General features: G+C 41.9%; 1 protein-coding gene across 1 annotated transcript in view; it reads left to right on the top strand.

The window, feature by feature from the left end:
- Positions 1 to 12,687, top strand: part of KIF13B (kinesin family member 13B) — a 200,729-nt gene that overhangs the window by 119,873 nt on the left and 68,169 nt on the right. Inside the window, exons 23-30 of the mRNA XM_019520900.1 lie at positions 266 to 423; positions 1,623 to 1,755; positions 2,906 to 3,052; positions 5,537 to 5,566; positions 6,890 to 6,989; positions 7,306 to 7,432; positions 10,092 to 10,147; positions 11,427 to 11,551. Of these exons, the coding sequence (XP_019376445.1) occupies positions 266 to 423; positions 1,623 to 1,755; positions 2,906 to 3,052; positions 5,537 to 5,566; positions 6,890 to 6,989; positions 7,306 to 7,432; positions 10,092 to 10,147; positions 11,427 to 11,551 (876 nt within the window). The remainder of the gene's footprint in view (positions 1 to 265; positions 424 to 1,622; positions 1,756 to 2,905; positions 3,053 to 5,536; positions 5,567 to 6,889; positions 6,990 to 7,305; positions 7,433 to 10,091; positions 10,148 to 11,426; positions 11,552 to 12,687) is intronic.

The raw sequence follows: 12,687 nt of genomic DNA, 5'->3' as shown, positions 1-12,687 counted from the left end.
ACTGATTATGCAGAAAACACAGTAAATGAATGGGATTAGTCAAATTTGTGTGGCTTGCCTGATCAGTAGACTCAGACTTGGAGTTAATGGGGAAAGATCCACTTTATTCTAAATGCTTTGAAATAAATATTTCCAGTATGTGAGCTCCATCATGGGGAGAAAGTAACATGTAAGCTTAAAACAAGGTGAATTGGAAAGTGTGTGTGTGTAGTGGGAGTTTAAGAATGAGGGTTTACTTTTAACCAGTTTTGTAATTTCCATTTAGGAGTTTTCTGTGAATATTTCTGAAGACTTCATGGAGCATCTCTATGAAGGTGCTTTGGCAATAGAAGTTTATGGTCACAAACAGAGTGATCCTCGGAAAAACTCAGCCCTATGGGATTTGGGAATAATTCAAGCCAAAACACGAAGTCTTCGTGACAGGTAACGTCACACACTGAACTTCCAGGCTGTTTAGGATCATGGCAAATTCATTTATGTCTAAGAGACCGCATTTTAGAGTAGTTTTGAGACCAGTGGTCAAGTTCTAGATTAAGTAAAAATGTATCAACGAAGAGTCTGAATATTTGTACTCGTCAGTATTTACTTACAAAAGCAGCACATAAAATTATAATGCAGGTCAAAGCAGTGTACTCGGAGGCTGTTTGCAGAACCTCACTCGTAAGATGATTTAAAACCTTTTTCATTTCTGGTCTTAAAGGTATTCGGAATAGGATAGTCAGCTGTAAGTTAAGACATGATATCAGGTTAATTAACCTTTAAGGAAATGGGGAAGTGAAGCCAGAGAAGGGCTGTATATAGCTGCTTACAGACATGGAACCCCACCGCCAAAAACAGCACTTTACTTTTAGCTTGGCATACTTCCACAGTTGCCTGGGGGAGACATTGTGTTAAGTTGACCCGGATCACCCAACATCTGTATAGGTCCTGCACTTCATTAGGGCTTTTTGGTGCTTTGAATTAGCAGCTAATTTGAATCGGTTTTAGAATAAAGCGCCAAAAAGCCATGCTAAAGTGCCCAATCTTTACAAATGCTGGGGAGCTGGGTCAAACTGATGAGAGTCTCTTCCATTGAAGTGCTGGGGTTTTGGGGGTTTTTTCCCCCAAAATCTGTCAGCAGCCTGTAAAATCATACATTTGCTTTATTGGTCAATGCATGGGTCTTGCAGCTTGGGAAAGTTCTTCACAGCTTGGGGCTGGATAAGTAGGGTGAATTGAAATTTGAAGGCTCATAGAAAAATACATTTTACATGCAAACTTGCAGGAAGGTAAAAGCTCTGGGATGCAGATCAGGAAAGAGATCCTAATTGTGGGAGGCTCGCATGAAACCAGTGTACAAATCTGCCCGAAGTACCAGTGATCCAATTGCACTGAACTCTTGCAGTTGAGTAGAATTTAAATGCTGTGATCAGTTGGGTACTGATTGGATCAGTATGAAGAGCCCAGTACTTTCCTTATGTCTGGTGGCTATAAAAACTTTAGGTAAACTTACTGTCACTAGCAGTTGCCTCAGAAATGGCAATATTGACTTTTCCAGGTATGAGTGGCACTTGATTAAATGTCTCCCTTCTCCTGTGTTACTGATATAAACCTTTAATGTGACATTTGACATTTTTTTCCAGGTGGAGTGAGGTAACCCGAAAGGTGGAGCTGTGGGTTCAGATTCTGGAACTTAATGAGGATGGGGAGTATTGTCCAGTTGAGGTGATTCCTGCCAGAGAAGTGTGTACAGGTGGCATCTTCCAGCTCAGACAGGTAAGACGGCAGCTACAAGCATCTGTTCGAAGAGAGGCTGACTTTTCCCTTCTGAAAGAAGTGGAGAAGCCTGCATACGTGCTAGTTCAGAAGCTTTCAACAGGTGGCTGATGACCACAGCAGCTTTGGCCCAGCGGTGGATCTCATGAAGGGTGGCTACAATCTGAAGGAAATAGATTTGATTCCTTAATTATTTCCATTGATGCCTTGAGAGGCTGAGGTCTTCTGTTGCACATGCCATGTCTGTTTAGAGCGATAGCAGAGGAAGCTTTCTCTGCATCGCCCTAACAATGTATTTCATCTCTGACCTGGAGGCTGGAGGGTAATTCATTCTCCATCATATATTCAACGCTTTAGCTTTTCTGCTGAGACCACCAGCTGAGGAACAAGTTTACACAATGGTATTTTTGAAGTAGACGCTCGAAACGGGGTTGGACCAAATTCTCAAATAGACATCAGAAAGCAACTTTGAGCTGTGGTCAACCCTGGCTGAACTCAAGCCAAAGTGCCCTTTATCTTCCTTTCAGCCAGCCAGTCTCCCATTATCTGGATTATACACATACTAAAATTTTAATAGTTACCGGGATAGTTAATGGCTTAAACATCACTGTTTGGAGAACAGTGAAATGCTAAATACCCCTTAATCTCCCAAACTGTTATCATTTCCTACATTACCAGTTGTACCATGGCAGGAACACTATTTCTGGAACTGCAGTGACAGCTGAAGTGTGAAGGGTGCATAGTCCAGGCAGTCAAGAGGAGTTAATTTCAGCTTGGTAACTTTTTGCCAAATAAATTTTTTTCTCCACTCTGCTGTCAAAACAGATGGGAACAGACATCCTATTTTTGGTCCTCCAAGCATAAGAAAAACCAGGAAAGTCTCCTTTGAAAAACATCCATATAAAGCAAAATGTGAACTTGCTGAATATGTGTTTTTTAGGGGAATTTAAGCCTGGTAGCAGAAGTGGTAGTTCTGCCTAATTAATATCATGTCTCATCAAGGCTTTTCAGTACCGCCTTCATCAAAGTATGAAACATCATTAGATTCACATAGGGTACTGTAAATGAAGTCATCACCAGTAGAGGTCTCTCCATCACCAAACTTTCACCACTCAAGACTTAAGGAAAAAAAAATTGCTGTCTTGTACAGGGGCAGTCACGGCGAATCCAGATTAAAGTGAAGTCTGTGCAGGAGTCTGGGACTTTGCCTCTCATGGAAGAATCTATCTTATCTGTTGGCATTGGCTGTGTTCAAATAAGACATGCCAAGTCACAGAAAGCTCATGAAAATCATCAGGTAAGATCCCGTCTCAATAAATATTCTTTGGTTGGAAGAAAAATGAATAATGCAAAGGACCTTTGGAAGGCTGAAGAGAAGTATTTTGGGCCAAATCCACTTCAAATGGAGAGAAACTCCACTGGCTGTAAATTATTTTACTGTACTGTTATAAACATGGAGCAATGAGTGACAATACAGCTCTTCTGGCTAGGATTTTTAGCATGCATTTAGCTCTGGCTGGAGGGAACCAGTGTGACTGTCTTTGGAGCATGCTTCCTCTTTGACAGAGCCATCTCCCGTAACAAAAGCAGCTATTGCTGTTTTTAACACTCACCTGCCTACTCTTGTCTCATCTTTAAAATCAATAAATGAAGTGCACAGAAACATTACCTTAGTCTAAGGAGGAACTTTAATACAGGAAGAGAAGAGTCAGCAAGTCCATGAAATCCGTTAGGGACTTTACTATTTCAAATAGGTTTTACTTAAAAAATACCAGCCATTTTGGTAGTTAATGACGTTATAATGATAAGACTTAAGAAATCCTAGCAAATCAATAGTTAAATAAGAACAAATGTGATTTTTTTTGGAATGCTTAAGAGGACAGCAGCAAAAATGTAGTTGTGTTTTCATGATTTAAAAGACTTGTATAGTTCAAAAGCCACCCTAACACACTCTAACGTGGTTACATTTTTGGCTGTGTACAAAGGTGTGCAGGAACAGGCCTTTGACACCATGGCCTATCGTCCTTTGGTTTCTGGTGGCGTGCTAATTGCTGTAGTGTCCCTGGTCTGGTTGATGGTCTCCCTGCAGGGATCTTTCTGCCCCTTATGACCTAGCAGACATAACGCCTCGGCTAAATCACAGGAGTCCAGGCCGCTCCAGGGTTAGCAAATTCAAGTCTAACCCACCAACAGCTGTTCTCCCTAGGATGGATTACTTAGCTTCCCACTTGACACAAGGCCAACCAAATCCTGAGCAGTTTGAGATTTGTCTTCCAACTCTCTCTATTAGTTGTATATCCCATTACCACCGAGCTTGGCTGTCTAGACGTGCTAGATAAGGGGGCGTTTTGCCCTTCGACAGGTAAACTCGTTTCTTTTCTGGATATCCCCTGGGCTCAACAGCCATGTAAGGGGCTTCACAGGTAAATTGTAGTAGGGTCCCAGCCTACAAACTTTCTGCCTGTCTTGGGCCATCCTTCCTGCGGTCAGTCTCCCGACACTTCTGTCCCTCCCCTGCTCCCTGCTGGTGTCTCCTACAACTGAACCTAGTGGGCTCCTTTTTATCTGTCTCCAAGCTTATTATCTACGAAGGCAGTTAACAAGGTGCAGATGGGCTTGGTCCATCTCCCTTTAAACAACCACCTCCCTGACACAAGCCTTTAATATTTCTCCTTTCACAAATGTAATTTGATAACTAGTAACATGGAGAAGAAGAATGAAATGACTCCCTTTTATAATTTTAAAGAGAATAACTGTCTAATTTGAACCTTGGATACATGATGTCCCTATCTGCATTTTTGTCTCTCAAATTCATCTCCCTCCTTGTATGTCAAACATTTTCAAAAGGCTCTGAAGTTAAGAAAATGCACCTTTGAAGCTCGTATGCCTTTTTAATTTTAGCATAGCTCAAATTTGCTTTTGTAACTTAAAGGAACACTCAAGTGTCTTGTTATCCCTTAAATTGCCAAGTATTTTTTTTACCTATTGAGGAATAAATCTCCAGCAGCTTTTGGAAAACCCTTGCTTTTCCATTTTGTCCATTCACTGAATGATACTTTGTGCCTCACTGCAGATGGCCATCTTAATGATATTTTCTAGCAACGGGCCTGGTTTGATGTATGGCAGCATTGGAAGATCCTGTGTCCCATCAGAAACTGTTGGAAATCAGTGCGTCAAAGCTGCAGTGACTTTTCGCTTACTTTTTTTTTTATTTAACTTAACAATTTTCCCCTTCTGAGTAATCAAACTTACCTTCAGGCTAGCCTTTTTGTCCAAATTTCTGATCTCCAAGGCTCACTATAACAAGTAATTAATAACTAAAGGAGACAAATTCTTCAGTTCCATTCTGGATAATCACTTGCTAGATTTCAAGTTGTTTCACTGTAACTTTTTTTTCTTGGAGCACTTAAATATTTTAGCTCATGATTTTTGGCAATTAAACATAATGATTACAATCCTTTCTGCATAGCAATGTTCCTTTAATTGTTACATATTTTTGTAGCTTTGATTCCACTTGTTCATACCAAGTGATGTAAAGCTTTGGTCATGTATCATTCCAACCAGGCTTATAGAAGAAAAGGCAGTGGCTCTGCTTTCTGGTGTTCGTACGATAGTCTTTATCTCCCGCCTTATTCTAGTACAGGATTCGTTCGTCAGATTAGCACCTACAACTTTTTGTGTTTTTGCTGCTGCTGTTCTTAAAAATACCATTCTTGGGCTTGATGCATGTGTTGTTATAAAAGAATTTTATGAATGACTTGGGTTTGCATATTTTTCTTAGGAAGAAGATGACGATATGGACAGTTACCAGGTAAATGCAGTGTCAGTTCTCTTCTTTTTTTCAAACATAACATTTGTAGGTCAGAACGCTAGGTTTTAATAATAGGTATCAGCATTTGTGCAGGCCCAGTTATCAAGGGAAGTCCCTGCCCTGAAGGCTCTAAATCCTCTAAATTCGGAGGAACATATTGATTTTTACACGGTACCTAACATAGAATTAAACAAGGTGATATTTTTCCTCTGAAAGAATGGGATGAGTGAAAGTAGAATATTTCAAACTATTTTATCCTATGAACATAGCTTGTATGAGACCTGGGAGTAAATATTGCCGAGTTTTCAAAACGGAAGGCAAGGCAAGAAGCCCGGGCAGTTGTGCTATTCCTAGGGCCGTTGCTTATGGCAGCCTTGAGGCAATCGTTTAATCTTTATTCATTATTGAACACATTGGTTTCTCATCTATGCAATGGGTAAAACTTGTTACCTCGCAGTGCTGTTGGCGATATGTAATGTTTGCAAGAGGTTGTCATCCAAGTTGGTAGTGACTGGGGAAACACCTCATCCTCGTTACTGTATCAAAAAGAGAGCAACAAGAAAAGATCCTTGGCAGTGGGCGTCTGGTACCACTGCAGATGCCCATGATGACAAACATTTTTTTTTTCTCCATTAAGTGGTTTTTGTTATAGTGGCATAGAGTGAATATAAGCTAGCGTGGGGAGGGGAGGAATAATGTATGTCTGGAGGCATCCCACCACAGAATGAATAGTTCTGTCTGTGGCGCGAGCAACACAATTTTGAATGCAGGGCTCATTTTTGAGCACTTCTGTATCAGGCAGAGACCATTTAAATGGACAGTTTTGTGCCATAAGCATTGAAGAAAAGTTTGGAAGTGATTTCTTGGGTTAGTCTGAAGTCAGGCAGAAGGTAGGGCAGGGTGGCACCTTAGAGACTAACTGGTTCAGAGAGGCATGAGCTTTTGTAGGCAACAACCCACTAAAGAAGAATTGTGAGTGGTTTAAGTAGTTTTACTTTAGGAGTAATAAGATGACGTTACTTCAGGGGTAATTCCTATGAAGTCAGGAACAATATCTGAATCGAAAAAGTTGCATTGTGACTCATGAAACAGTTTGCTCATAATGCCAAACTGGGCTTAACCCCGAGACTGCAAATGCCATAGGTTGTAAACTCGGTCAGCTCTGCACATCTCAGCTGTAAAAGAGGGTGACAAGGGCTCTACCACACTGTCAACATTACCAGTACAGTGAAGCTGTGTGACGGTCCAGATCCTGCAGATCTCCTTTGTCCAGTATTGTTTTGCTCAGATGCGTGCTGAGAACAACTTGTTTCGTCTTCCCAGGACAGGGATTTGGAGAGACTGCGTCGGAAATGGCTGAGCGCATTGACGAAACGACAGGAGTACCTAGACCAACAGCTGCAAAAGATCGTCAGCAAACCTGGTAGGCAAAGGTTAATGGGTGGGAGGGGAGTGGGGGGTTGAGTTGCATGTGTCAAATTAAATGGCAAGTTGAAGGAGGGATTGGATCTTCAAAGCTGCCAGTTTGGGTGAGAAATGAGAAAAAGATCCTGGCTTGTATTCAAGGGAGTCAGGAGCAAAGAGGTGCACGTAGAACAGTTTTAGTGTTGTACGGGAATCCGTTTTTGATAAGACTGCCGGGAAAGGCGGTTAGATGCAGTGAGTTGGATAGGGGCGGAAGTGATTAAAAGCCACAATGGCAAAATGGCATCTTGACTGTGACTGTCCTGCTTCTCCAGATAAAACAGAAGACGATGCAGATCGGGAAGCCCAGCTTTTAGAGATGAGGCTAACCCTTACTGAGGAGAGGAACGCTGTAATGGTTCCTTCTGCCGGCAGTGGGATCCCGGGAGCTCCAGCTGAGTGGTATGAACATTATTCTCTGCAAAAGCGAATGTAGAAATGATGGGTAGCTTGTTCCCACCTTGGATGGCTGCCAGGTTTTGGTTCACGTAATGTGGGCTCTGTACACTAGTTGAGAAAAGTTGTTAAAATAAGGAGTGTTCTGTGAATTATTTTATTGGGTTGAATATCCCGAGCTCAGAAATGCTCTTTGATCAATAACTGTATCATTTACTGAAGTGTGATTATGACCTGCTGAAGAAACTAAATCAATATTTATTACCACTGCACTTAACATTAAAAAAAATTAGCTAATATGTTAATTACCTAGTTCATTCACTTAAAAGGCTGCTCCGTCATAATAAAACTGCATCTACAGGGGCATTTTGTTGTGCTCCTGATTAAAGCACCAACTCTGTGTAGTCAGCAAGTGCTTCGTGTAATTTCCAAACCATTAAACTAGCAGATTATACCAGACTGAGTTGCTGTAATGCAGTGGTGGCCAACCTGTGGCATACATGCCACGTGTGGCACGGGGCCTCTGGTGTGTTTGGTATGCAACCACATGTGCCCTGGTTAATGGGGGCACCAGTAATGGGAGCCCAGGTGGAAGCTGGGGAGGGTTGGAGATTGGACTGGAGGGGGCTTGATTGCAGGTTTGGCCCCACAAGAGCTGTAGGTGCCCCCAAATTTGGTGTTGCTGTGTCTTGGTGGCAACAGGATTCAGTGGTACTGGCTTGCAGCAATGCCTGGTTATTAGAGTGGCGTGCACTCATACTTTGCTTTTAACTTTAGGCCCAGTTGCCAGAAGGTTTGACCACCAATCCCATACAGTAACTGCTGGGGGACCAACTGGAGTAGTTGAGGATGCAAAGCAGTTTCTGTTCGAATCCTTTGTCTTCACTTGTTCCTGACTTTCTGAAATAATCTGGGCAAACACAGACTCATAGAAAATGAGGGTTTGGAGGGACCTCAGGAGGTCATTTAACCCAACCCCCTGCTCAAAGCAGGACCAGCCCCAACTACATCATCCCAGCCAAGGCTTTGTTGAACCAGGTCTTAAAAACCTTCAAGCATGGAGATGCCACCACCTCTTTGGGGAGCCTGTTCCAGTGCTTTACTACCCTTCTAGTGAAAGAGTTTTTTCCTGATATCTAACCTCAACTTCCCTTGCATCTTGAGCCCATTGCTCCTTGTTCTGTCATCTGTCTCCACTAAGAACAGTGCAGCTCCATCCTCTTTGTCACCTCCCTTATAGTAGTAGAAGGCTGCTATCAAATCCTACCTCAGTCTTCTGTTTTCCACACTAAATCAACCCAGTTCCCTCAGTCTTTCCTCACCAGTCATGTCCCTCAGCCCCCCATCTATTTTCATTGCGCTCCGCTGGACTCTCTCCAACTTGTCCACATCCTTCCTGTAGTGAGGGGCCCACAACTGGACACAGGACTCCAGATGTGGCCTGCCCAGTGCTGAATAGAGGGGAATAATTATTTTCAGTTTGCTGGCAAGGCTTCTCTGAATGCAGCCCAGGATGCCATTGGCCTCTTTGGCAACAAGGGCACACTGCTGGCTTCTATTCAGCTTCTTGTCCACTGTCACCCCCAGGTCCTTTTCTGCAGAGCTGCTGCCCAGCCAGTCAGCTCCCAGCTGTGCTGGTGCATGGGATTCTTCTGTTTTAAGTGCAGGACTTTGCACTTGTCCTCGCTGAATCTCTAACAACACTTACTTGCTAAACCAGAACATTTTATATGAAACTTTAAGCTTACTAAAGGTAGTGCTTCTGAAACACACTGGGGACTATGCACATGCTATCTTTCAAATCTAAAGAGCTAGAGTTTGAAAGCCACATGGCTGGAAGATGCATGCTTCAGGAGAAACTTGCCATGAATGCAGCTGCTGCTGGGGAAGCGCACAAAGACTGACTCGAGCAACTTGCCCGTTTCAGAGGACTTCAGGCCTACTCTGGCTTAGTGTAATGTTCCACAGGCTAACGTAGGCGTTGGTAGCTGCCCCATTGTTAAAGTTGCAGCAAAGTTTCTGTTTTAAACTTGCAACTTGCTCAAGTGTGAGGATTTTGGGAAACTAAATGGAAAATGCAGCATTAAGGTTGCAAAGTTTAACTTTCTAGTATGTTGTGGCTTTAATGTTAACATTTGTATAGCAACTTCCATTTGGTCTCAGAGCACATACCTACAATTTTTTATTTCTGTTTTTCTTGCTAAATGCATACACTTAATAACAAGTCAGTGGCCATGCCGCGTGGCAGAGTTAATGTTGCTTTTGGAGCTTTAATACTGGATGTCCTAACGGACTTAACTGTGTCACAGTCAGTTATATTGCTAAGGCAGAGGTTTTTTGCCTTTAATAAATGCGGACGTCAGAATAAATAAAGAAACTTAATTTTACGATGAGCGTTTTAGTGGCAAGAAAACATTTCTGAAAGCAGAGGTCAAAGAACATAGTAATTGTGAGAGAGCTGGTATAAAAGAAGTGCCAATTTAGTTAAGTCCTGAATCTGCAACAGTAAATTAAAATAAAGCCATTGGCCAAGGTTATCATTGGCTCAAACTAGTCACAGCTCTACCAAATGTAATGTACTGTGTGGGCTTGTATCATAAGGAATGTGTACTGAGTTTATTTGCTTCAGCTTAAATGCCACTATTATCCCTTCCTTATGTTTTAGGACTCCAGTGCCTGGTATGGAGACTCATATTCCTGTTATCTTCCTTGACTTAAATGGTAAGTAGTTCTTGAGGACAAAGTGCTCTGCAACAGACTTTGTTTAGCCAACAACATTATAGGCTAAAAGCAAGCTAATAAAATGAAGACATTCTTTGAATGACAGGTAGTTTAATTTGAAAAGACTTATTAGAAGAGCATTATTTTGTTCAGCCCATATTGTTTAATGCTCCAAATCACATGGCAGTTGTATACAGAATGAATCATACATTTTAATACTCTGTTTTGCAGACCTTAACTACATGAGAGAGGAACAAAAAAATTAAAGTAACATTAAAGGGAATTAAGATGAGAAGCTAACAGCAAAAGCCAGTGGGAGGGTTTCTAGGGGGTTGTTGCCAAGGCAAAAAAGAAAAAGAAAAAAATCCCATGCTGATAACATTTGCATATGCCACTAATTGGTAGAGTGGTAACTAGGGGCAGGTTAGTTGGAGAGTGATCTTAATCTTGGGGTCATTTCAGTGATTAGCATTTTAATAAATCATACATCATATAGGAGCAAATTATGTAGGATATGCTTGTTAGGAGTTGTAGACTGGAAATCGTTGATTCTGCAGCAGGATTCAGGAACCACGGTGGGATTGATCCTAGCTGCAGATAAGCTTCTGGTGTGTTGCTGCAGTGAAGCAGCTCTGCTCTTGGCTGTTTAAACAACCAGTAGGAGCCCAGAGGTGGTATAACCTTTGTGTGGCACTTGTGAGACCCTTTGATAATTCTTTGTTCATTTGTAGCATCCACATGTCACGAAGCAAATGTTGACAAACTGGATCGCGCTCAGAAAAAAGCTACAAACATGATTCGGAGTCTGGGAAAAACTTTCTTAATAGCAAGAGACTTCAGCAGCTCAGTCTACTTTGCTTTTTAAATTGTGCACACTGAAACTTGTATAGATTCCTTGCTCTAATAAGACTGGTTTCTAAATGTAGTTGTGATACCACTAGAAATACCTTAGCTGTGCAGTGTGGCATGTATGTTTATAATTTTGATGTAACCAGGTCTAAAACTATTTCAAACACCTGCTACATGCTCCAAGGCACATAGGGCTTCTTGCAGCACACTTCACGTCAACAGCTTCCAAAAGTCGCATGATTTTTTGTACAGTATTACTGCAGTTTAGAACAAGAAATGCCGTATCCCACATTGAGGTAAAACTCTGAGGTGTTCCAGACTGGTGTGTTGAACCACTACGGGGATTAATGATGCTACTTCAGCCACCACGTTGAATAGGGTTACGGTACTTTTGTTTTTCCTAACACCTTGAGCCTTTCTTTGCTTGTAGCGGATGATTTCAGTTCTCAAGATAACCTTGATGACCCAGAAGCTGGTGGATGGGATGCAACTCTCGCTGGAGAAGAGGAAGAAGAGTTCTTTGAACTGCAAATCGTAAAACACCATGATAGTGAGGTAGGCGAATTCACAGTCTGGAGTGCTTAGCTCAGGAGTCATCTTTACATATACCTAGATGTGGGGTTTTCAACCTTTTTTCATTTGTGGACCCCTAACATTTTTTGAATGGAGGTGCAGACCCCTTTGAATTGTAATGTGGGTATTCACATACTTTTGATTGATTATAGTCATCTTTCACGGACTCCTTAGACATGATTTGCAGGCCCCCAGCGGTCCACAGACCACAGGTTCAAAACCACTAACTTAGATGTTTTGGGAGTACATATAGATTAACATATCAGGTAGTCATCACATGCGGTTTCTAAAACTGATGGCTTTTAAAAACTTTCTGTAGAAATGGAACTATTAAAAAAATGCAGGGGTGTTACTATGGCAAACCCAAGATTTACAAATCCAGGAGGTTGAGTTAAGGCTGCACTTGTAAGAAATTGTGGCAAGGTAAGTCATGTGAATGTGCAGTTCAAGTGCACACACACCTGTAACTGTGTTCTGCACTGTTAATGTGCAGCAGTGTTGCCAAGGTATTAATTTCATTGGTGTCTGCAAGTGAGATCACTGGTTTTCAATGACCTTACTATCTCTGGATGTCAGCATAACCTTAATTCTGAATCTCTTGGTTTTCCAAATGTTAGATTTTGGGACAATCTCAATCTCCCTGTAACTATTTTTACCTTTGAACAATTGTTCTGATCCTTAATTCTGTCTTAATATAATTTGGGGATTTTCTTACTTTGGGAATTTTCTTATGTGTTCAAATATTATGAGTTTACTCCATGCACACTATAAACAATCAGCTTAAATTGCTACCATGCAATGGCTTTAATGATCTGAGGACATTTACAGTTTCATAGTCAGTAGGGTCAGAAGGGACCTGAACAGATCATCGAGTCTGACCCCCTGCCATGGCAGGAAAGAGTACTGGGGTCAAACGACCCCAGCAAGGTGATTATCTAGCCTTGTCTTAAAGACCCCCAGGGTAGGAGCCAGCACCACTTCCCTTGGAAGTTGGTTCCAGATACTAGCTGCCCTGACCGTGAAGTCGTGCCTCCTGATGTCTAGTCTGAATCTCCCCTCTGCCAGCTTGTGACCGTTATTCCTAGTCACTCCTGGCAGTGCTCGGGGAAACAGGGACT

Source organism: Gavialis gangeticus, unplaced genomic scaffold, assembly GCF_001723915.1.
Source record: "Gavialis gangeticus isolate Ggan-Ray unplaced genomic scaffold, GavGan_comp1, whole genome shotgun sequence".
Classification (NCBI taxonomy): domain Eukaryota; kingdom Metazoa; phylum Chordata; order Crocodylia; family Gavialidae; genus Gavialis; species Gavialis gangeticus.
This window is presented reverse-complemented; position numbering and strand designations above follow the sequence as displayed.